Below are 25,025 nucleotides of genomic sequence, written 5' to 3' on the forward strand. Positions count from 1 at the left end.
CTGGAAATCACACTGCCTTGAACAGTTGACTTGAAGTCATCAAGGGGCAGGAAAGTTTTTCTTCATATGGTAGTTTGCTCCTTTGATGGCTGTTCCTGCATGTTCCGGTTCTTGTCAAGCGTTATTCCCAGTGATATTGCGGAGTCTATAAGTTGTGGTAAGCCGTTAAGAGCTGTAAGTTGCTTCAACCATTCTTTGATGTCATGCGACTGTTGGGGGGGGGGGGGGGCGATTAAGAGGAAATCTGTTTTGAGAGCATTTTAGTATGAGGGGGTTGCAGGTCAGGCAGTTTTTTTTTTGTAGAGCAATGGTGAGAGACCGAATATCTTCAAGGGAAGAGATTTTTACGTACCGTTGCATCTCATCAGCATACATGTGATAGTGGATGTTTGATAGATTCAAAATTTCAGTTAAAAGCTCCATGAACAAGTTAGAACGCAGATGAGAGCGAGAATCCCTGTGGGACCCCTAATGTGACCGGTGTGGAATTGGACAGGGGCTGATTAACCTTGATTCTTTGAGTTCTGTTGTGGAGAAATGAGGCAACCCAGTTTAGGACCCACCCTGATAGCCTCATCCTACGTTCCAGCAGATCTAGTATGCGGTCATGTTTGACTGTATCAAAAGCTGACAAGAGATTGAGGAGGATTAGAAGGCAAGATAAATTTTGATCCGGCATTTGTAGCGCATCGTCAACTGTGTGTAATGAAGATTCAGTGCTTTGACCCTGACGGAAGCCGGATGGAAATTGATCTAATCGACTGAATTGTTCTATGTGGTTGTATAGTTGGACATGGACACATTTTTCAGGGAGTTTTGCCAGTCGAAATGTTGGGGATTGGTCTGATGTTGTTGAAGCCCGCATGATTAGCCATGTTTTTTTTTTTTTTTTTTTTAGATTAGGGGGTTACCTGCCTAGATTTTAGGCAGTTTGGTTGAAATATAATTTGAGGTTTGGGGAAGTCTTGATTTAAGAGTTGGAAATTGCACCAATAAAATATTGTTGTACAGAGAGGATTTTGCTGCAAAAAGTGACTTGGTCTAATATTAAAGAGGGTCTGGTGTATTTTATCCAGGGTGAAAAGAGGACTCAAAGTAACTTTCTTTAGATGCAGAGCTGATGCTCTAATGAATAATTTGGTAGCAGGTTGTGCCTTGCATCTCTTCCTATCTACATTCACTTGATTCTGAGTGGATGTTGATTTCACCCATATATTTGCTGAGGGTGTTGGCTGTTGTGAGTCATGGCAGAATAGAGATGTTTATGTTTTTTTGTTGACATTTGTGGTCTAACCAATTTCTTACTGTGCTCATTTTAAAACTAGAGCTTTCCTTGGACAATTGGGCACTAACTTTGTGGGCATGCTTGATCAGCATAGAAAAATCAATAGAGTGGACCACTTCCTACATACAGTTCTTCGCCAAGGTGTTGGGTTTTTCAGAAGGGGCAGGGGAGGCCATCCACATAGGGAGATATAATGCCAGCGCTTTAAAAATCTTTATTTTCTGTTGCTATTTCCAAAGCTTTGTAGGTTTCCCCCATCGTTCCAATAAGGCAGAGGTTCAAACAGAACTTAAAAGAGGTGAATGGTCTGTGAGGTGAAGGATCGATCTCAAAATGACGGACATATAAACAATGTCTGAATGTGAGAATAATTTGTCCTGTGCAGTTTTTTTCTGGTTGTGGAAAACAAAGTTGGATGACGAGTTACAATTAAAAGATGCAATTGAGACAATCTGTTGAAACAATGTCTTCTTATCTGTAGGGAGCCTGCATGTTGACCAATGTGATTCCAACTTAGTGTAGACTGACATTCTTTTGTACCTAAATTCTTTACTAATTGGTGTCTATTTGTACTAGTCTGTCACATTCAAAACCACCAGCCGGAGCCTAGCCCGTGCAATGTGTATGAAGAACATGAAGCTGACCATCGTCGTCATCGTGATAACAATTGTAAGTGATCAGCAGTCCACGCCACCCCTTGCCCAACGCACTCCAATGCTCCTCCCTACGCTCTGCTGTCAGGATGGCACACCCTTTTGAGCTCACACCTTTGTTTCTCTCCATGCAGAGCTTGTTGCAAGGCACCCTTCTAATGCCAAGTTCCCACACACTGCTGTCAGGATGGCACATGCTTCTGAGCTCACTACATGGTTTCTCTCCATGCACAGCTTACTGCAAGGCATTCTTCTGATGTCAAGTTAAACCCCTGCTATATTCCAGCTCACATTGTCTTAGTGTTGGACTCTGAGCTCTTGCACATCTCACCTGTTCAGTTTATTCCACGGTATGTTATCATGCTACTTTTACATCAGGACAGCACCAGCTCTTACTAAGTCAGGATATCTCCTGTCCTTCTCACATATTTATCCCTCATCTGCCGCACAAAATGATACATCCTCTTGCCTGTTTGACACAAAGCAGCCAGTGTGCACAACGTGTGTGTGGAGTCTGTTTTCTGCCTTCCTTTGTGCCACTTTCCACATTTCTGACCAACTTGGGTTGAATGGGCAAGGAACGGACTTCTGTGTGTAGAGCTGGCAGATTTTATGTTTAGGCTCTGCTGTGAGGTTGTTATCCATTCCCACCACTGGATGTATCCTTGCAGCAACTGGGTGAACGTCTTGGCGCTTCCACATACACCGCTTCCTTTTGTGGTGAGCTCCAGCTTCCAGTGTTTAAACTTAGTTCTATTCTAAAGCTTCTCTTGTCACCAGCGTTCCTCATAGTGTTGCAACCCTCGGAGATCGCAGCTTCATGCTTCAGTACAGACGTGTGTAATGTGTATTCGTATAGCGCACACCCGGGAGAGTATCCTGCTGCTGAAGCAGAAGCTGTATGGACTGAGCCAAGGTCAGCGCTAGGCGAAACGCCAGGTCCTCAGTTTCTTGCTTAATTCAAAAAGTGAGGAGGAGGCTCGGATGTACAGGATCTGGTTCTGCACATGCAGGGGGTTGTGTGGGAATACGAGTCCAGCTGATCGGAGGTGTCTGGCAGGTTTGTGGAAGTTTATGCAGTTGAGGTGCGTGGGGCCAAGGTTGTGTAAGGCTTTGTATGTGTGCATGAGGAGTTTGAAGTGTACTCGTTTGTGGATTGGGAGCATGTAGAGTGCTTACAGGTGCGGGTTCATAGGAGTCCCGGGGAGAGGTTGAGGGTGAGCCTGGCTGCTGAGTTTTTTTTAGGTCTGGAGTCTTCTGGTCAGTTGAGTGTTGATTCTAGCAGAGTACGTTACCGTACTCCAACTTACCGGTGGTGAGGGCTTGGGTGATGGTTCTGATTGTGTTGGTGGGGAGCAATTTGAAGATCTTCTTGAGTGTGCGGAAGCGAGAGACGGAGATTGTATCCACTTGGTGAATCATGGTGACTTGGTTGTTGATTACTATTCCGAGGTTCTGTGCCAGGAGCGATGAGGGTCTGAATTGGGCTGGCCATTGGATGGAGTCGAAGAGCGAGGTGTCTTTGCCAAAGATTACTACTTTTTCCCCAGTATTGGATCTTTCATAGATTTACATTTACATGCTTGAGTCATTCCCCGTCGTTGAAGTGAAAGTCCCATGGTATAACAAAAGCAGTGTAATGTTAAACATAGCTTGGAAAGGCTATAAAACTTTCACATTAGTAACATATACATGTCTTTTAAAATCAACCAAACTCCAACCAGTCAGGTTGCAGCTCCCTCTAGAATATTCTAGACTCTGTCTCTCAGATTTTCTACTACATGCCGTGTTCAGGACTCTCCCCCGAGCTATGCTCAGTTCAACTTACCTATTGAATTTTAAAAGAAATTGTTATATTTTAAATTATCACCAGCTAACATCTGACTGCCTACAATGTTAAAAGCTCTTTTCAGACCATGTGGAACCTGTGGGAAGAAGAGGCTGAATTCTGAAGAACAACACAAGGACTGCATATACTGCCTATACCCATCTCACAAGGTAAAGGATTGCAGGATCCTCCGTACATTTTCTTCTAAAACCTTAAAGGACAGAGAGGGAAGATAGTTACTATGGCTTCAAAAACGTAAAGCCGAGGATAGTGAGGACTCTTCCTCATCTGGCAAGAGGGTACCAAAAAGAGAGAGGTCAGTAATTCAGTCGCCTCATGAACCTCCCAAAAAGTAATCAAAAAAAGACTCTCCATGGGTCTTCTAAGGAGGGAAGCCCCTTTAACAAACACTCTCAGAAACATAGGAGGAATGATATCTCCTCCGAGAAACCATAATAATCTAAATCGGAACCTTCTACGGCATCTCCTCTGGTTTCTCCCAAATTAAAAAACACCTTGTCAGCACCATAGATGAAGAAATCATCCGTGAGTGCCTCATCCACAAAGAAATAGTCTACTACGCGATCGACGACAGTGATGATGGTGATCGTCATCTGTTCACAGGTGACAACGGCAATGATACTGTCGACTATCAAGTTAGTCTCTGCTACGGCAACACCGTCGACGATGAATACAATACAGTCTACAATGCCTGTAAAACCATCATTGATGAGGCAAAAACTAAAGGAAGTGGATAAAGTTGTTTCTTTAATGCCAGAACACACATCTCCTAGTAGAGTATCCCCCTTGCCACCTATTAATTTCCTAGATGGGGACGAGCCTGATGATGATGGTCCGTTTGATGAGAGACACAGTCCACCGGAGCTGGATGTCAAGTACCAGCAGGATGAAGAGTAAGAAGGCGATGATTACTATAGCCAGGAGTATTATCCTCCTCAACAAGAGACGCTACGCTACACAGATCAATTTCAATTGTATCTGCAACAACAATTCCAGGATGACCTGGTATGTGTACCAAAAGCACTAGTCTCAGACTTAAGACCGACACTCACAGACTACTACAAACACACGATTCCCAGCTACATTGACCTCACCTAGGCAGGTTTCAGTGCCTCTTCAAACCCCACAAATACAGCCTTCCACTCTGCAAATTTTGCGTGATATACTAACAGCCACTTTTCAAAGGCATACACCACAATCGGAAACTATCCCAGTGGATGATAGTATGTCTTCAGATGACGAAAGAGAGGAAGGGGAAGTGAGAGATGTACATGCTGAGTGGGATGATTATTAATTCGGGCTCCATCATCTTCCACAACTTCTACAGCGGGATAGAGGCCGTTGCCACCTGGATGAAAAACTGTTGCCTCAAACTCTACTCTTTCAAGACCGAAGTCCTCATCCTGGGACCCACCCCCTCAGTTTGAGACAACCTCTGGTGGCCCTCCGCACTGGGTACCCCGCCCACAGATCACGCATGAACCCTCAGCACACTTGTCAGCGTGGCTCCTGAATTCAATGAGTTTGCACACTTGAACATCCCAAGAGAATGCAAAGACATTCTTGTAAAGCTAGAGCAGATGGTACAAACAAGATTTACAGTCTTAAATGGAAGCGGTTTTGTATCTGGTGTCAACAGTCAAAAATACACCCTATTTCATCTTCACTGGAGGAAATTCTTCCTTATTACATCTGACACAGTCAGGCCTCACTCATGGCTCAATTAAAGTTCACTTAGCGGCCATATCTCGTTTCACAAGATCATCATCGTCGCCTTCATTTTGGTCTAGCAAGCTCATCAAAGAATTTCTCAAAGGGCTTTTTAGAGTTCATCTGCAAGTAAAACATCCTCCTCCACTCTTGCGATCGGCTCAAAGAGTCGGTGAAATACAAGCATTCGCCATTCAGGAGCCTTTCTGCAGTTCGGAAGTGATAGTGATCCAATGAACAAATCCAAAATCCATTCCAAAGGTGCCATCAGAATTCCATTTAAATTAATATTTAGCGTTTAAGGCGTTCTTTTCAGTTCCAAGAGGTGTAGCAGAACGAACATTGCATTCTTTGGATGTTAAAAGATGTTTAAAGTTTTATCTTTCCAGAGCAAAACAATTTGGTAAATCAGATCAATTGCTAGTAGCATGCTGTGCTCCTAGGAGAGGTGATCCACTCTCTAACCAAGGTATAGCCAGATGGATGGCGACAGCCATACATGTGTCATAAAAACGCTGGCAGTCCTTCACAGACTAAAGTGCGAGCCTATTCTTCTAGAAGTGTATCGACTTCTACGGCTTTGTTTGCCGGGGCGTCTAATCAGGATATCTGCAGAGCAGCAACATGGAAGGATAGACACACTTTTACGCAGCACTGCTGCTTGGATTTCACAGTGCACAGCGGGCCAGGTGGTGTTAGGTCATCTTTTCCAGTAAAGGTGAGCTCTCATAGTGAGTTATACCCCGCCATCCCCATATACATTGCATGTTTAACATTACATATGTTGATATATATGCGCATGTATTTTTATATGTTCATATATGGTGTGCTGTTTAACTGCTATTTAGTCCGATTCAAGCATGTGGATCTATGAAAGATCCAATACTGCAGAAGAAAATGAGTTACTCACCTGTTACTGTGGTTCTCAAGTATTCGTTTCTTTCATAGATTCACATGCGACCCACCCTCCTGCCCTGAAAGGCTCACCTTCTCTTTGGTACTATTTCATATTCACACTTGTACTCTGAAATCTGACAGACAGAAGCCTCTGAGGGGAGTGTTCTAGAGGGTGTTTGTGGTGGTTGATCTTCAGCCATGACTCAGCGAGTTGCACAATAAATGTGGCCATAGTCCTCTGAAGGCCATTCCAGACTGGTAAGTGATGCTCTGCAACCTGATTGGTTAGAGTTTGGTTGCTTTTAAAAGACAGAGATACGTTACTTAAGTGAACGTTTTATAGCCTTTCCAAGCTATGTTAAACATTACACTGCTTTTCTAGTTGTATCGTGAAACTCCCACTGCAACAACGTGGAACGATTCAAGCATGTGAGTCAATGAAAGATATGAAGACTGGAGAACCACAGTTACAGGAAGTACCGTATTTTCTTCTCGTTTCTATTGAGTTTGAGGCAGTTTGTGTTCAATCATCTATCAACTTCAGTCATTCAGGCAGATAAACTGGTCTGCGTTATTTGATGTCTTGTCAGAGAGGGAGAGTATGAACTTGGTGCTGTCAGCATAGGTGATACCGGTTCCGTGGGAACGTAGAGTGCAGTGGTGTAGGGTAGATTGCGTGCGTTTAGTGAATTGCAGTATACTGCAGTGATGTAGAGTGTAGTGGTGTAGAGTGCATTGGTTTAGAGTGCAGCAGAGTGGGGTAGAGTGATGCAGAGTAGAGTGCAGTGGCGTAGAGTGTGATTGCAATGGCGCAGAGTAGAGTTCAGTGTTGCAGAGTAGATTGTCGTAGAGATCAGAGTATAGTGATGCAAAGTAGATTGGCGTAGAGTGCAGTGGTTCAGAGTGCAGTGGCGCTGAGTGGTTTTGAGTGGTGCAGCGTAGATTGCAATGGAGTGGAGTGGCGCAGAGTGGAGTCGGTAGCATAGAATGCAGTGACATTGAGTACATTGTTTCAGAGTAGAGTTGGGTGGTGCAGGGTAGAGTACAGTGACATAGAGTGCAGTGGTGCAGAGTAGAGTGGTGTACAGTGGTTTGGTGCAGAGTTGAGTGTAAGGGCCTAGACTGAAGTGGTGTAGAGGGTAGTGTTGCAGAGTAGAGTGGCGTAGACTGTATTGGCATAGAGTGGTGTAGAGTTGAGAGGCGTAGAGTGCAGTGGCATAGGGTGGAGTGGTGCAGAGTAGAGTGGGGTGGAGTGGTGCAGAGTGGGGTGGAGTGGTGCAGAGTGGGGTGGAGTGGTGCAGAGTGGGGTGGAGTGGCGTAAAGTGGGGTGGAGTGGCGTAAAGTGGGGTGGCGTAAAGTGAAGTATGCCTGGTGTGGTAGCTCACTGCCGTTACAGATAACACTTTTCAACTAATATTACCATTACATTTGCACAGACATACCGTTTATTGATAAAAGTGTACAGCGCTCAAACGATAATGTGTGGAAGTGTCATCACCTACTGTATTGATTTTGATTTAATCATATTAAAATATTTGTTTTCCACTGCACTTCAGAATTACCAAAAAAGTGCTTCATCTTTCCCAATTCTGATATATTCTGAAATATCTCCACAGTTAATTTAAAGGCACTTAAGTTTTGTTGTGTGCTAGAAATAAATAACATCGTACCTCCCTCCTCCAGCACACCCCTAGTACCGAGCAGGATTGTCACATAAATCCTTTCACTTTGAAATCTGAGAAAGAAAAGTAAACTCTAAGCCCTCTCGAAGACAGAGCCTGACATTTCACCTCTGTCTCTGAATGCTCAGCAAATGTGACAAGATAAGAACAAGATTTAAAGGCCTGTTTACCGAAAGTAGTACAGGTAGAAGATTACAAGGGTTAGAAGGGACGAATTTGAGCTGGACAGCCTAAATCAAATAAAGCCAGCAAATAGAAATCAAGCAACTACTAAGCCAATAGCAAGAAATTGGTGGAGTGTATTTCCAGGGAAGCTTTCCGAATGTCCCCAAGATGTATTTAGCATCTGGTAGTCTTCAACCTAAAAATGTATTGCGCAGCTATGCTGCATAGTTTTTATCAATTTTGATACTTGGGTATTTTTTGGATCTGTGTATAGCTTCTTTTTTAGGTCTCGCCTGGCGTTAGCGGCGCACATGCGCTGCTCTCCCCTTGCGAGGGCCTTTTGGAATCGATACGGATTCTAAGCATGCACGCGGATGGACAGAAGATGTGCACGCGTAGGACTGGATGCTTCACTGCCGGAGTGACACTTTGGGGACTTTTATTTTGGGCTCGGCAAACTACTTTTCAATATTTGATGCTTTTAATAAGCAGCGCGGCATGCTGCGCTGCTTACTAAAAGCATCCAATATTGGAAAAAAGAGTTGGCAATCTTTGATTGTGCTTATTGGAGCGAATGTTTGCATGCTTGTTTTTCAAGCTTGTTTTAACAGATACATTTACAGAATGTCTTCATCTGATTTTTTTTTTTTTTTAATGATTCAAGAGGGATTTCTCTGATTGCTACTTCTAGCTGCAGATTCCTCACCTTTTAGAATAGCCTGAGTCGCCAGACTGGTTGCAGAGATTTTCTCAGCAATGCTCCTGTTCAGCAGAAGGTGGCGCCGTGTAACTCTGTGATGATTCCAACCTACCCCGGAAGTGTTCAAACGAAACTGCATATAAGCAACACCCTTATAAACTAAAACCAGTGCCTTTCTTTCTGAGCCCATATAGATGGATCTGGAGCTCTACTCCAACTTGTCAGCCTTTCAAGACTCCTAAATTAACTTTGCATTGTGCTAGGGAATGTCTACACCGAAAATGACCAGATTCAAGCTGGGCTGAGACTGCAGGAAGTAGATGTGGGTCATGGGTGTCTGTGGTGCTTGGTCTCCAGCTGTGACTCTGAGTTGTGCAATAAATGTGGCCTTAATCCTCCGAAGGCCATTCCAGACTGGTAAGTGAAACTCTGCATTGTGGAACATAAGATAAGATGGAGGTCGAAACATAAGTCCAGCTCCTTCTCCAAGCTGTAGGACCGATTGTGATCAAGAGACCAGTCCTGCAAGAAGTCGCGTTCCCGCTCAAAGTTGTTCAGTAAGTCAAAGTTTAAATCTAATCACAAGAAAGAAGTGGGATTTAGTCCCATCCTGCAATTTCAAATCTAATAAGAAGACATAAGGGCTTGAAGGTTGTCAGGATCTGAGATACAAGGTTGAGAACCACTCACCTTGTACGCCGGATACAGCGGGAGCGATGCTGATACTCCCCTCCCCCTATGTGGTGTTGCCCGCCTAACCCTGAATGATACGTCTAGCGTGACACACCACCTAAAGGGGGAGAAGGAATGGAAGGGAACCCCGGAAAGGGGACAGGTAAGACTTCCTGGGGGTGAGGTGACCTTCCGAAAGGAACCGTGATTCCGGGTAACCCTGGAAAGAAAGAACAGAGTGAGCTACTGAGATCAGGACTGGACCACCGCACAGGAGAGTTTACAGAGAGCCCCAAGATCGAGACCGTACTCACAAGTCCAGCGTGATGACCTCGGAATGATGCTGTGGGCTATGCTGCTCTCCAAGCCTTTCAAGCGGCTTCAAGCGCATAAGGAAGAAGAAGTCTTGGTCGCTCTCCGAGCCTTTCAATCGGCTCCAAGCGGGACGGAGGGAGTGTTCTGCAATTAGACGCAGGTATTTCCTGACGCACCGTGCAGAATCCGGTAAACGGGAAAGGTACACCGGAAGGAAACAACAAAGAATAAAGGGAGCGGTACCACAACCCTTGGAGGGCGAACGCGGCGTCCGATAAGGCGTCCCTGCGTTCTTGCCCGGGAGGATAGGGATGTGGTAGCTCCTAGGTCAAACGGGCGTGAAGTGTCGGGTAGAAGTCGGGAGACTTGCGGTGTTGCAGCACAGGCGAAGCCCCGGTGGGCTGGGCGCGGTAACTCCGTAGAGGACTCTCTGGTTGTCAGGAAGGTGTAGAAGTGTCTTCGGCGAGTTGGGAATGTACTTCGCGTCAGGGCTCCTCGTCCCCCGTGGTGGTAATCTGCCGAAGGTAGTCGCGTAGCTTTGAATAGTTCTCGGCACGTAGGAAGAACGCTTAGCAGCGTTCTGGGCTCGTTGGGATTCGAGTTCTGATTGACAAGCACCGGAGCGAAGGAAGGCGGGGCCTATATAGGTCCCGTGGGCGTGCCTACCGCTCCGCATGCTGGGAGATGTAGTCCCTCGCCCCGCGCTTGCTTCCCTCGCGCCGCGCTGAAGGTCCGAGTTGTGACAGAACCCCCCTTTCGCGCCCGGCGTCTCGACGGGCCTCCAGGTTTGGAAGGATGGGTTGCGTGAAATCTCTTCAGTAGAGCAGGGCAGTGTAAATTAGCTATGGGTTCCCACGATCTCTCCTCTGGTCCGTATCCCTTCCAGTCAATAAGGTAGAGGAGTCTCCCCCTCACCCGTTTCACGTCTAGAATCCTCTTGACCTCATATTCCTCTCCCTCATCTACCAATAGAGGCAGGGGTTTTTGATGGAGCCTGGTATGAGGGAGGCAAGGTTTTAACAGCGATACGTGGAATACAGGGTGGATACTCCACGACGCGGGGAGGCCTAGCTTCATGGCTACCGGATTTATCACTCTCTCTATGGCATACGGCCCTACGTATCGTGGCTGCAGACGGGTGTTGCCCTTGAATCTTAGGTACTTAGTGTTAAGCCATACCCTGTCCCCCACCCCATACGCTGGCTCAGGAGACCTTCGTTTGTCCGCGTACTGTTTGTCGTGCTTCTGTGCTGCTGCTAATCTTGCCTTGGCTGCCTGAAGAACGGAGCGAAGGTGTGAATGATGTTCTTGTATGGTGGGATGTAGTGTTTGCACTGGCCATTCAAAGGGTAGCATGTTAGGGTGGTGACCTGATAGACAATAGAAAGGCGAGCACCCCAACGAGGAATGCTCGGCGTTGTTATATGCGAACTCCGCTAGCCACAACAGTCTGCCCCACTCCCCCTCATGCGAGATCGTGAAGCACCGGAGGTATTGTTCTAAGGTTTGATTTAACCTCTCCGTTTTTCCGTCTGTCTGTGGGTGATAGCTTGTGGACAGGCGTGCGTCAATGCTCATCGCCGCGCACAAGGCCTTCCAGAAGCGAGAGGTGAATTGCGTCCCTCGGTCCGTGATGAGAACAGCCGGTATTCCATGTAACCGCACAATCTGTTGCAGAAAAATGAGGGCCAGCTCGGAGGACGAAGGCAGTTTGTCGAGGGCTAGAAAGTGACCCATTTTAGTAAGGTGGTCAACTACTACCAAGATGGTAGTTAGGCCCAGACTAGGGGGCATGTCCACGATGAAGTCCATGGACACTGTGTGCCAGGGATACGGAGGAATCGGGATCGAACGCAGCATCCCACAGGGCTTCCTATGCTGCGCTTTACCTTGAGCGCACACAGCACACCCCGAGACGTAGTTTATGGTATCTGGTCCCAAGGTATTCCACCAGAAGTATCTTTGCAGGGCTTGCGTAGTTTTGCGGGCTCCCAAATGCCCCCCTAACGGAGTATCATGTACCCAGTGCAGAGCCAGCTGCCGTAACTCCTCGGCAGGAAGAAATAGTTTTTTCTCATGATACAAGAGGCTCTGAGAGGCGGAACGACGGGAGGGGTTTTCTGCTACCCAGGCAGGCGAGTCCATCTTCTCGGTCTGAGCTCGTACATCCGCTAGAAAGCCGTCAATGCTAGTTGCGGCAAGGAGATCCTCTGGAAAGGAGGCTTTCTGCAGGATGATGGGGGGTTCCTCGAGGGGTATGTCACTGGGTTCATGAGGGTGCTGAATTCGGGATAAGGCATCTGCTTTGCCGTTTTGCGGTCCTGGGCGATACCGAATCACAAAATCATAGTCGGAAAAAAATAATGACCAGCGGAGTTGTCTGGGAGTGAGAGCCCTGGCTGTCTTCAGAAACAGGAGATTCCGGTGGTCCGTGAATATCTCCACCGTGTGTCGAGCTCCCAGTAGATAGTGTCTCCACTCTTCACATCCTTTCTTAATCGCCAGCAGCTCCTTGTCCGTGGTACTATAGTTGATTTCACACGCTGACAGTTTCCTGGAAAAGAAGGCGATGGGATGGAGTTGGCCCGTATCTGGATGGCGTTGCGACAGTATGCCTCCAACTGCAAAATGCGAAGCATCCGTTTCCAATACGAAGGGCTGCGCCGCATCTGGATGCCGCAACACCGGTGCGGTAGTGAAGCATTGTTTCAGGGCCTGAAACGCTTGTTCCGCTTCTTCCGACCACTCGAAAGTAGCTCCCTTTCTCAGCAATTTGGTAAGAGGCTGGATGATATGAGAGAAGCCCTGTATAAATCTTCGATAGAAATTTGCGAAGCCTATGAAACTTTGCAAGGATTTCACCGAGGCGGGAGTTTTCCATTGGATAATGGCTTGTGTCTTCTTGTCATCCATGCACACTCCACCCGGACCGATGACATAGCCCAGGAAGTCTACCTCAGGGACGTGGAATAGGCACTTTTCCAGTTTTGCGTAAAGAGAGTATTGTTTTAGTCGCTCTAGTACCGCTGAGACATGATGCACGTGCTCTTCCATGGTGGCAGAATAGACAAGGATGTCGTCTATATAGACGATGCAGGAGACATCCAAAAGTCCTCTCAGCACTTCGTCCATAAAGAATTGGAAGGCGGCGGGGGCGTTGCAGAGACCGAAGGGCATTACTCGGTACTCGTAGAGCCCGAACTTCGTTCGGAACGCCGTCTTCCACTCATCCCCCCGCCTTACCCTGACCAGATGATAAGCCCCCCTAAGATCGAGCTTAGTAAAGACCGTGGCCGTTTTTAACTGGTCCAGCAGCACGGGAATCAAGGGGAGCGGGTACCGATTCTTTATGGTCACCTTGTTAATGGCACGAAAGTCAATACAGGCTCTCAAACCCCCTTCCTTCTTCGGTATAAAGAAGATCGGCGAGGACGCGGGAGAGGAAGATGCGCGTATGAATCCCGATGCCAGCATGTCTGCTAGATATTGCTGCAGGTAAGTTGTTTCGGCTTCGGTGAGGGCATAGACCCTGCTGCAGGGAATGCTAGCTCCGGCTTCCAATTCGATAACACAATCGTACTCCCTGTGGGGGGGCAGCTGACTGGCTTCCTTTTTGTCAAACAATGTTTTGAATTCATCATATATTGCCGGTAGGGTCGATAGACAGCACACCTGCTGTTCCACGCCTGCACTCGCGAGCATCGCTGCTGGACTCGGCTTAGGTAAGGCGTTGTTCTCTACTTCCCTGGTACAGTGCTCTCGACAAAAAGGAGAGTTCAGCGACACGGTGCGCGCGGCCCATCTTACCAGGGGTCGTGTAACGTCAACCACGGCATTCCTAAAATCAGTTTAAACTGGGGAGCATCGATCAGATCAAAACGTATACGTTCTACATGGTTTTTCTCCAATCTGCATCCGGAGTGGGTGTGTGTGAAACCGCACAGGACCCGACGTCAGAGCAGATCCGTCCACCGCCTTCACCATCTCAGGCGCCTCCTTTTGATCGCAAGGCAGATGCAGCTCTCTGGCGTACTGTTGGTCTATAAAATTTCCAGTTGCCCCCGAGTCCAGTAAGGCATGGACAACCACTGATATCTCCGAGGGTAAGTCCAGAACCGCACAAATGTTCATGTGGGCTACGGATGATTGCAAGGTGTTAGCGACTGCGGGTGAGACCTTCGTGTCCGTAGGCCTCAAACAGGGGGTCTCCAACCTGTTTGAGGATGTTGGTTTTCCGGATATTCTGCCTCTGTGTTAACCACCGACAGAGTTTTGTGCACTGGTCCTCCTGGGCTGGCCGTTTTCATCCGGCTCTTGCATTCTTTGATGAAATGCCCGGGTTTCCCGCAGTATAAGCACAACTTCTGACTTCTCCTCTTCTCTCTTTCTGCTGGACTCAGGGGGCCTCGAATACCCCCGATCTGCATAGGCTCGGAGCCGTCGCTTGGAGAGATTCGGTCCTCGGGACTAACACGGGGCCTCGAAGGGATGAATCGTGGTTCTACTCGTAGCTTATCTCCTTTTCGTTCCAGAAGACGGTGGTCTAACTGGACGGTTAGGTCAATGAGATCATCACACGTAGAAGGTAGCTGAACCACTTGGGCCAGGACGTCCTTCAACTCCCCTCTTAGTCCTTGATAAAATAGCGACGTCCTCTTTTCTTCGGGCCACTCAGTTTCCACAATCAACCTATTGAAAGTGGTAATGTACGTAAGCAAGTCCTGAGTACCTTGCTTGAGAGTGAGGAGTTCTTTATCCAGGGACAGTTGATGACCCTTCCGATCAAACAGCCGTCGCATTTCTACACAGAAATTCGGGAAGTGGTATAACACCGGGTCGTCACGTTCTATCAAGGGAAAAGACCAATTCGCTGCGTTGCCTCCGAGGTAAGACAGCACAAAGGCAGTTTTAGCTTGATCCGTTGGAAAGACAGCAGGTTTGCACAAGAAATGCAGTCTACACTGCCCCATGAATACTCCAAACTTCTTTGGGTCCCCAAAGAACCTTTCAGGAGGGGCGAGGGGCAAATGCATGGGCTGTATGACGTGTATAGGTGTGGAACCCGTCTGCGGCACTGAAGCAAAGGAGGTATGTGGGAAGACCCCTGTGCCCTGTCCCCCCACTGCCGCGGTCGCTCCCCCATCCATAACGGGCGTTTGCGAAAAGGGGGGTGGCAGCGTCCAGCCTCTGATATAAGAGCTTCCTCCTGCCCCTGTACCCTTTTGGCGGGAGAGGCCTGCCACTTCTCTTCGCATGGTGCCCATCTCTTGTTTAAGAGCGGAGGTTTCTGCCCGAGAGGCATCCACCTCTCCTCGCAAGGCAGTTAAGGTGTCCAATATAGCGGTCAGGGTAGTATCCGCATCCATCGCTCAGGCTGTACGTATTCGTGGGCTTGTCAACCTGTCAGGATCTGAGATACAAGGTTGAGAACCACTCACCTTGTACGCCGGATACAGCGGGATCGATGCTGATACTCCCCTCCCCCTATGTGGTGTTGCCCGCCTAACCCTGAATGATACGTCTAGCGTGACACACCACCTAAAGGGGGAGAAGGAATGGAAGGGAACCCCGGAAAGGGGACAGGTAAGACTTCCTGGGGGTGAGGTGACCTTCTGAAAGGAACCGTGATTCCGGGTAACCCTGGAAAGAAAGAACAGAGTGAGCTACTGAGATCAGGACTGGACCACAGCACAGGAGAGTTTACAGAGAGCCCCAAGATTGAGACCGTACTCACAAGTCCAGCGTGATGACCTCGGAATGATGCTGTGGGCTATGCCGCTCTCCAAGCCTTTCAAGCGGCTTCAAGCGCATAAGGAAGAAGAAGTCTTGGTCGCTCTCCGAGCCTTTCAATCGGCTCCAAGCGGGACGGAGGGAGTGTTCTGCAATTAGACGCAGGTAGTTCCTGACGCACTGTGCAGAATCCGGTAAACGGGAAAGGTACACCGGAAGGAAACAACAAAGAATAAAGGGAGCGGTACCACAACCCTTGGAGGGCGAACGCGGCGTCCGGATAAGGCGTCCCTGCGTTCTTGCCCGGGAGGATAGGGATGTGGTAGCTCCTAGGTCAAACGGGCGTGAAGTGTCGGGTAGAAGTCGGGAGACTTGCGGTGTTGCAGCACAGGCGAAGCCCCGGTGGGCTGGGCGCGGTAACTCCGTAGAGGACTCTCTGGTTGTCAGGAAGGTGTAGAAGTGTCTTCGGCGAGTTGGGAATGTACTTCGCGTCAGGGCTCCTCGTCCCCCGTGGTGATAATCTGCCGAAGGTAGTCGCGTAGCTTTGAATAGTTCTCGGCACGTAGGAAGAACGCTTAGCAGCGTTCTGGGCTCGTTGGGATTCGAGTTCTGATTGACAAGCACCGGAGCGAAGGAAGGCGGGGCCTATATAGGTCCCGTGGGCGTGCCTACCGCTCCGCATGCTGGGAGATGTAGTCCCTCGCCCCGCGCTTGCTTCCCTCGCGCCGCACTGAAGGTCCGAGTTGTGACAAAGGTAAAGACTTCAATGTCTCCTGAATGTCATCTGATAAAAGAGGCTACATTGCACATTTTTGGCATGCTTCCTGTACTCAGGTGCACCTTCAGGAATCGTGTAGCTGCTGTGGTCTCCTGTCTGACGTCTGTCGGCAGATAGTCTTCTGCATCAAAACCTGCTATGCACTGGCCAACAAGCCTCCGCCTGAAGCCATGCAAGCCCATTCCACCAGGGCCAAAGCTGCTACAATGGCTTTCACGCACAGTGTGCTTGTTTTGCACAGTGACAGGGCTGCAACACATGCATACGTGCATACGCTCACAAAGCACTTCTACTTCTCTCACAGCCAGGTCCTGCAGGAAGGTCACTTCACCCTCTCGGTTCTACAGGAGTTTCCGATCCGAGTCCACTCCCCAGACATACCTCCACCTTCGGAAGGGACTGCTGTGGTACCTAGTCTAAAGGTGAGGAATCTGTAGTTAGACGAATCCATCCGAATAACAAGTTACTTACCTTCAGTATTGCTCTGTCTGGTGGATACTGTGTCTAACTGTAGATTCCACCCTGCCTTCACGTTCTGTGGTGTGGCCTCTTCACCATCTAAAAATGTTCCTAGTTATATGACCAGCACATTATCTCAACAATTTCTTCTACACTCCACACATTTTGGTACGGATGGAGAAGAATGCGAGAAACGTATGTCTCCGTGCAGGAGTAGTGCTAAGTACTGTTCTGCTCCGTCCCTTCTTGTGTAGTATGGAGTCTTTATGGGGCCATCTGCCAACACGCTGATCGAAGTTCTGGCGCCTGGGGGTATTATAAGGTAAGGAATCTGCAGTTAGATGGAGTATCCACCAGCAACAGTGTCACTGAAGGTAAGTATCTTATTATTCTGGAGCCCCACACGTACACAGATATATTCATTGTTTATCAATTGAATGGGAATACCCGTGATGGAAAACTGATGTTACAGGCTGAGTTTATTTCCTTTCGTCTAGGATCTTGGGCAATATAATTTTATCTGGATGAGGTGGAGTGGGTGGGGGGTGGTGGAAGTCACTGTTGAACCTTTGTTTGGTTTCACCAAGAGATCTTCCTATGCCAATTTTTGACTAGGTGCTGGTATTTCGCTATCGTTTGTCTGTCTTCTCCAGGGCCTGTTAACCTTATCACCTTAGCTAATACCAGGTGCTTACTGGTGAGCCAAAGAGGTTTTGACAGCACTGGCTTCAAACTGACCTGAGTCAGTGAGTAATAGATCCCTGTCATAGCTTAGCGCAACATGCACAGTTGAGACACACAATGGTCTGATCTATTGCAGGGTACCATTTATCAGATCTAGTTCTCCAGATGGGCATTACTCAATCTTCCCTCTTTGGTTTTCTGAGTGTGGGGCAGGGGTTGACATCATGCCAGGAACACCACCAGGCTAGATTTGTCCAGGCGGTGCCTGGCATTTAGTTTCTGAAGATATTGTGAGGGTGAACACTGACCATGGGCTTTGAAAATCCTTGGGCAAACAATTACCTTACTTCTAATGGCCAAAGGGAGCGAAACCTCTTCCGAAGAATGGTAGAGGCCTTTTGTTTGGGCACCATTTTCCCCCACAGGCCCTGGTAATACTGAGACTATGAGTGGCCTCCAAGTTTGGATATTGCCTTCGTCATGTTCCCTCAAAAAGAAATCATTAAAAGGGTCCAAGGGGTTCTGTGTAATAGGCGCCCCATTCTTCGCACCATTGTCTTGTCCACTGATTTACTCCTGTCTTGTTGGATGCAGTCTGCTGCTGTATGGTTTGGTTATTGTATTATGACCTACTGCCCCTTTTCCTGCACCTTTTTTAACACCCCATTTTTCCTGTTATTCTTTTACAAGACAGGACGAAAAACAGTACCCTGTAACACTATCCCCATTGCACTGTAATCCACTTTCTGTTCTTCCTGTGTAAGCCCCCTCTCCTGTGTATAGCTACCCTGTCTCATCTGAGAATGTCACTGCCTCTCTCCACTCCATCCCTCATTTCATTGGAGCATCTTCTTGCTCTAGGGCACCTGACTGCTCAGGTGAGCAGTTGTACAATATTGTGATCCACTGATCGTGTTCTCCCTCGCCCACAGGTGGTGATCTTTATCATCGTGTCTGCAGCCTGTGGTGGGCCCTCCTGGCCAAGCTGCGTGAACAAGTAAGGTGTGGCTCTCAAGTCTTGCTTCGGATTGTTTCCCCTCTCTGTGGCAGAGGCGCGCTCATGGGATGTGGCTACTCTGGGGAAGAGACTTCCATGGCAGGGCCGAGTAAGAATATGGACTTCTGTGCAGCAAGAGAGAGGGTACCAACGCCCAATGCTGCACCGCTTCTCTGCTTTTCACTCTTGTGGATTAGAGTTGAGGGGTGAGGGGCAGCGTGAAATCCTCTGATCCAGAAGGAACCTCCAAGATGTTACACCGTCCTGCTGCCACTTCGGAGAAGATGGGAGATGCATTAGCCAGGGTTGCCTTTGAAGCCTGTTTTGTTGCTACCTTGGTGTTTCTCCTACAACTGTACCCCTGATTGACAAACGTTCTTGTTTTTTGTGTTGTTGGGGAGCAGCAGTGATTGATATTTAGCACTTTAATGCAAGGTAAGATTTTTGAGGGCGGTGATGTTTCATTTTTTTGTTTATTTTGGGAAGAGATCCAGTGATTTGTTTTGGCAGCGGCTAGAAAGAAATATGATGCTTTGTAGAAAAGGATGTAGAACTTGTAGCACAACAACACAATACCAGGAGTTGTAGGATACATCTGCTATGGAGATGAAATGACTGTGATTATGGAAAGGTGGACTGATTGGAGACTAGCACTGCACCATTTGAGCTGCAGATGCGTATGACTCTCGGCAAGGCGGTATTTTGGTTCCTACTTTAGTACTGTTTCTTGTTACCAACGCACCTGTATCACCACTCCTGGTTGTATGTGTGTCTCTTGTCTTGTGCCCATCCGCATTGATCCACGCTGCTCCACTAGTTGACTGGTATGGTTCTGGGATAGATTGTTACCCAACTCCTTATGTAATTATTTAGTGCACCAGGGAGACTAGATGCACATCTACCCATTTGTCTGCATACTTTGTGGGTGTGGGGGCTCCTGGAGGCCTGCAAGACCTTTCTTATAGGATGTAGCACAGATTGTTAGTGCACAGGCACACAGCCAGTCAATATTTGAATAGTTTACCCGAGCTAGTGATGAGTCCATGCACCATGTGGTCCTGTTGGACATTGAGTCACAAGCAAACCGACTAATATCTCTGCTGAGGTTTTCTCACACCAGTTTAGTTACAAACTGCAAGGTTAAGAAGAAAGTATTGATAATCGGATATGTCTTGACATTTTTGTGCACCGGTTCCTGGCACATGGTTCTCTGTGTCAAGTTCAACAGCTCAGCTAATGACCATTTCCTAAGGGTCAGTAGTGAGGGCATGATGACTTCAGCACAGCCTTTCTGGAATCCTCACTCCTGGTGGTCTACAGACACACTGTTGCAGTTAGCAACCTTCTGGAAAAGAATGAGTCCATTTTTTGAAATCCAGCCTTTTTCTCAGATGGCCATGGGATGCTATTTGCTCAACTTTCCTCGGGCTCAGCTGCTGCATCAGTAGAACGCTGCTGTGTAAAAAACACTGAGCTCAAAGATCTCTGAATTGTGTACATTGGAGTAGTGCATTCACATGATATGTGACTATATGCATTGGGGGTCCGATATCAATAGGATGTGGTCTATAAGTAGTGTAAGCTGGAGGGGTGCATTCACACAATAGCTCACAACGTAAGCCTGGTCTGTGCAGGCGCAGGATGTGCTCAAAGGAGAGGAGTCTCAATAGCGCCTTCATGGCTACTTTTCCTAAAGTTACAAGTGTCCAGACCGTGCTCTGGAGTGAAGTGATAGGGCTATCCTTCCCTATAAGCAGGACTGTGTGACTTCGGCTTCACGAGGACCCACCTACGGTCAGGAAGAACCTCTCGGGCGCTTAATGTAAAGGTGCCACCTAATCTTAAGGAGCAACCCCCAGTATGATGACCTCGGAGCATCAGTGAAGGCTTTGTCCATGTGTTGACCTCATAACCCTGTATATTCGCCTTCATAAAGGTGTGCATCAGGAAGTAGAACAACGTCATTGATGTGTCCTACACAGGGCCTGCATGTAGATCTCAATGGGACACTCCTTACGGGAACTAAAACACAACACCGTAAAACCGAGCAGCATGATTGTGGTGCCAATTATGTTGTGTATTGAAGTAGGAAAGATGTACACTGACCGATTTTAAATCTGGAGTGAGTCTGTTTACACCAAACCTTTTCTAATTAACCGCAAAAATGAAAGAATAGTTTTTGTTTAAGCCAGTTGCATGATGGTGCCTCATACTGTGAAGAACACATGTAGGTTTTCACCCGTGTTGCCCTGTATTCCGGTTATAGTCTTCCTGTTGGGCCTGCAGTGTCACATGTTGCTGATTTTGTTCTGAATTCAACATTTTTATCCTATTACTTCTGTGTGCAGATATTGCCGGCTTCAGACTAACGTTTTGGGTCTTGTGTGCGTAAATGAGGTACACTTGTGTCTTTGGTGTGCATGATTTTGTATTCCACACTTTCGTATTTCTGTCCTTTGCTTCCTTTTGCGCATGTTTATCTTTTGTTGTTAGTTCACAAGTTCTTGTATAGTTTTTCTTGTGCACCTAGGTCCCTGTATGTGAATTGTTTAACTCCTTTTAAGTAATTGTTAGTGTTCTTGTTTCACCCTTTAGTGCACATTTCTGCCCTCAACACTCTGCATCTGTTGTGCTCACATCGTATTAGCTTTGTGTGGTTAATTCAAAAGATCCAAGTGGGTTTGATTTACCAAGCTAGCAATCCCCAAAGCGCATCCAGCAACAGGGAAAGAGATAGTTCTGATACCTCTGCTGATTGCGCAATCCTCTGTTTATATTTACAAATAATAAGCCCTTTGAATGTGGCACACAGTTTGGTTGAAGGCAGGTTGTGCATCAGTCACCACCATCATGGCTGGAGTCTCCATTGGGTCTGCCCATGTGGGTTACCATCTTTCCTGGAGTTAACGTGCTCGGTAATGACTTTTCTTATAATAAGTTAATGTGTTGGGTGATGTTTTTCACCAAGGACAAAGACCTCTCTGACAAGAACCTTCCTGGGAATGTTGCTTGATGCAATGTGTGATAAGAGATTCAAAACTCTTAGTAATTCAACTTGCCCATGCTGGCACAGTGTTTTCAGTGCTGGATGTCGAACAATACAACAAAGCCTTGCTCGAGTGGAAGGTGGAGTAAAACTGATCACCAGTCCATGGGGCGTAAGCATTGGTAGCACCATGAAGTACTTTAGCCGCAGCCGACAGTCTTTCGTGATTGAATGTAAGTGTGAGGTTATGTGACAGCTGTAGTGTACACTCATCTCTGTTGCATGCACTCAGCGTGGGATATGGAAGTGCCCTCTTGAGGGAGACGAAAAATGCTGTGAATCTTAACGACTCCGTGCCTGGAGGCTCTAGACCCCTGTATGGGACTTCAAAAGGGCAGTATGTTTTGTGCTCTTCCTTTTTACCCTGTTTGTTGCTCAGCCCAAGACAGATGAGGAGAGGAGCTTGGAGGGCCAATTTTTATTTTGTACAGTTGTTTAACTCTTCCATCAAGAATGTTTTGTTTTGGGGGCACAATGCAATCATCTGCAACTACTAATGTTCATGTAAATTTCAATTGGTGAATATATGTACATATGTGTTGAACTTTAAATTCTATAATGTTTTGTCAGTGCCATCTAACACCTCATCCAAAGAACCCCTGGTGCCTCCTGCTTCTAAGCCAGCACTGGACAGTGAGGGCAGTCAATACCTCTACGCTAGCTTTGCCCGCTGTCTGCAGTAAAATTCATCTAGCAGCCTTGGTACGATTCTCACCACACACTAACTGAAATACTATGCTAATTTCCACTGTCTATTGTCACTCTTACGCATCTTTGGCATACACCTCATTCCACATTGACAGTTGTTTTTATTCTGAATGTAATAATTTTCCCTACACACTCTGATAGCTGTAGTGCGAACGGAAATTGAAATCACACTGTTCTGTGTGCACATTCTGGACTGTTGTGCTCTGTCTCACAGTTGGTTATAACTTTAGAAATGTCTGTTTTCGGAATATTGTCTGGCTTCTAATTTTGAAATGTTATTCATCCAACACAATTTTAAATATTCTATTTACAGTTGTTTTACAGAATGCAGTAATTAAATACACTATTACATTAAAGGCTCTTTGTTGCTGTTTTTCAATACCTATCTGCATAACAAACTAGATAATCTTTGCTTAAGTACTTCCAAACTCTGTGATGTACTGGAAAGGATGTGCTAATTCAGTCTGACAGACTCTGACCCCGTGTGAAAAAGTGGATATTTTAGTGGGGAATCTGAGTGCATCTGTTAGTTCAAGTTCTATATATGAATACTAGCGACCAGAGGGTTGAGGCAGAAACAATGCGCACTTGCCAATCTATTGTGTGGGCAATCTGTGCTGGTTCAGGAAACCAAGGAGTACACCCCTCTCTACTCCACAATTGGGGAAAAAAATCCAAAATAAAGATTCTTTATAGTGTTTGTACAAAGATAAAATCCAGTAGCCGACACGTTTCGTCCCGAAAGGGACTTCTTCAGGGCTCCACAATATGAAAATTTCCGATTTCGTTAAAAATTATTGCTTTCCAATGCATACACAAATATGATGTATTTCTGTCTTGTAGCGGCTTGATAACCAAAGCGCTGTCGGTACATCGATGCGTCTGCTTCAAAACGTTGGGGAAAAAAACACGTTCAAGATTCTTTCTTGGACAAAGATGCGTTGTGGAATCCGAAATACTTCTGTGTGCATATTAAGACTGCTCTCTGTTTCTGTATTTCTGTTTCTGTATTTAGCTCAATCACATTATTGTGTGCGGAACCACTCTCATGTTCCAAGTTCTATATATAAAGGCACACAACCCAATAAAGTGAGCTAGAGAGAGAGGGGAACGCCTAGTAATTGATGCCTGAGATACTTATATGAAATTAGGACAAAGGCCCGACTTGGAGTTTGGCAGGCAGGGTACCCCGCCACCCTCCTTCAAACCCATGGTCCACCTGCTCTATTATGAGTCAGATGGACGGCCATGTTTCTGATGGTGGTGCCCCGCTGGCTTTGCCACCTATTTCAATGGCCCGATGGAGTAGGAGTTGTCGATTAAGGACATCAGACTTTCCTCCTTATTTAGAGAAGGTGGTCTGCTGTATCTTTTTCTGTCTGTCACTGCCAGAAAAATAACTGGTGGCTTGAAAGAGAAACTTCCAGGATGAGAGGGGTCATTAGTTAACAAACTTCACACTTTGGGTGTTTGTTTTTGAAAAACAAAAGATTTGGTTCGCAGCCACCTGAAATATGGCAGTTGTTCACCAAACTTGCTGTGCCTCAGAGGAACCACTGTGACGGATTTCACTCTTAGAACAGAGAGCTCACCGCTGGGTCGGTGGTGATCTCTAAATATGTCGGGCAGTAGTGCGTCAGGATGGCAAACATAATGTCCTCTGCCACCCTGAAAGACGGAAGACCACTCTCCAACTACAAATTAGGCCCTAAATAATTAAAGATGATCTACATACAGATGCTTAGCATCTTGAATCTGTACAGTGATGTCAGAAAGGACACAGTGAATTAAGAAAGTCAAAGCCCAGGAATACTTTTGTTATGTCATTGAAACATTTGCCTTTAATTTCCTTGAAGATACCCATATTAGGAGACCATATCATGGAAATTAACATCTTCCTATCCTAGAGCTATAGAAATGCACAGACTAAGGCCCTTTTGTGTCATTGAAATTGGATGTGTTTTCGTTTAAATATTTACTGAAACCAAAAGTTTCACATTCTAGAGTTTGGCATTATTCCACCAACTAGTACATGGGGTCTAGAAGTGTCTCTAAAACCAAAGTTGAGCAGAATCTGTATGGATGACTGTAGATTCTGTTCCCCTTCTGAGGGGTTCAGGGGTGAATTTAAGAGCTGCAGAGGAAGTTGAGATTTTGTACCTACAACACTGAATATAATGTGATAGCTGTCTGAGAAGGAGACATGGAAGACATTCTCTGAGTGTCAAGGAGCATAGTGTTTTTTTGGAGTGGGGGTGCAGAATATATAGACAGTTTGCCCTTTGGGTATCTTTGATCATATGGATCACCCTTGTTGGAATTTTGTCCAAAGCAGTTACTGTAAACGAAAGACACCTGTTGTACTTGTTATGAATTACTCAAGCACCATAAGTCAATGGCTGTTATGCATGTTTGTTTAGGTCAAAGTCTTAGAAAAACAGAGCAAAGTTAATTTTAGCTCACTAGGGTAATGGTGGAGATGTCAGGGAACTTAAACACTTTGCGTTTGAAAAAGCAAGGGTCTTTAATGAAGGGAATTAACTTCTCAGAAGCTTATGAGGGTATGCCTACTGACTAGACTTGTGCAGAACAATTTAGGGACTGTGAAGTTGTGAAATGTCCTCTGTATATATATATCTTTTTTATGTATTTATAAAGTTTTGTATAGCGTGAACATGAGCCTAGAGGGTATCGG

The 25,025-nt window shown here is 46.6% G+C and overlaps 1 protein-coding gene across 2 annotated transcripts in view; it reads left to right on the forward strand.

The window, feature by feature from the left end:
- VAMP7 (vesicle associated membrane protein 7) overlaps positions 1-22,686 on the forward strand; it is an 80,991-nt gene extending 58,305 nt beyond the window's left edge. For both annotated transcript variants that reach the window (XM_085630377.1, XM_085630378.1), the window contains exons 7-8: positions 1,862-1,954; positions 18,512-22,686. In XM_085630377.1, the coding sequence (XP_085486503.1) occupies positions 1,862-1,954; positions 18,512-18,580 (162 nt within the window). In that variant the 3' untranslated portion in view covers positions 18,581-22,686. The remainder of the gene's footprint in view (positions 1-1,861; positions 1,955-18,511) is intronic.
- Positions 22,687-25,025: the final 2,339 nt, after the last annotated feature.

The sequence above is a fragment of the Triturus cristatus genome, chromosome 10 (assembly GCF_964204655.1).
Source record: "Triturus cristatus chromosome 10, aTriCri1.1, whole genome shotgun sequence".
In the NCBI taxonomy this organism is placed as follows: Eukaryota; Metazoa; Chordata; class Amphibia; order Caudata; family Salamandridae; genus Triturus; species Triturus cristatus.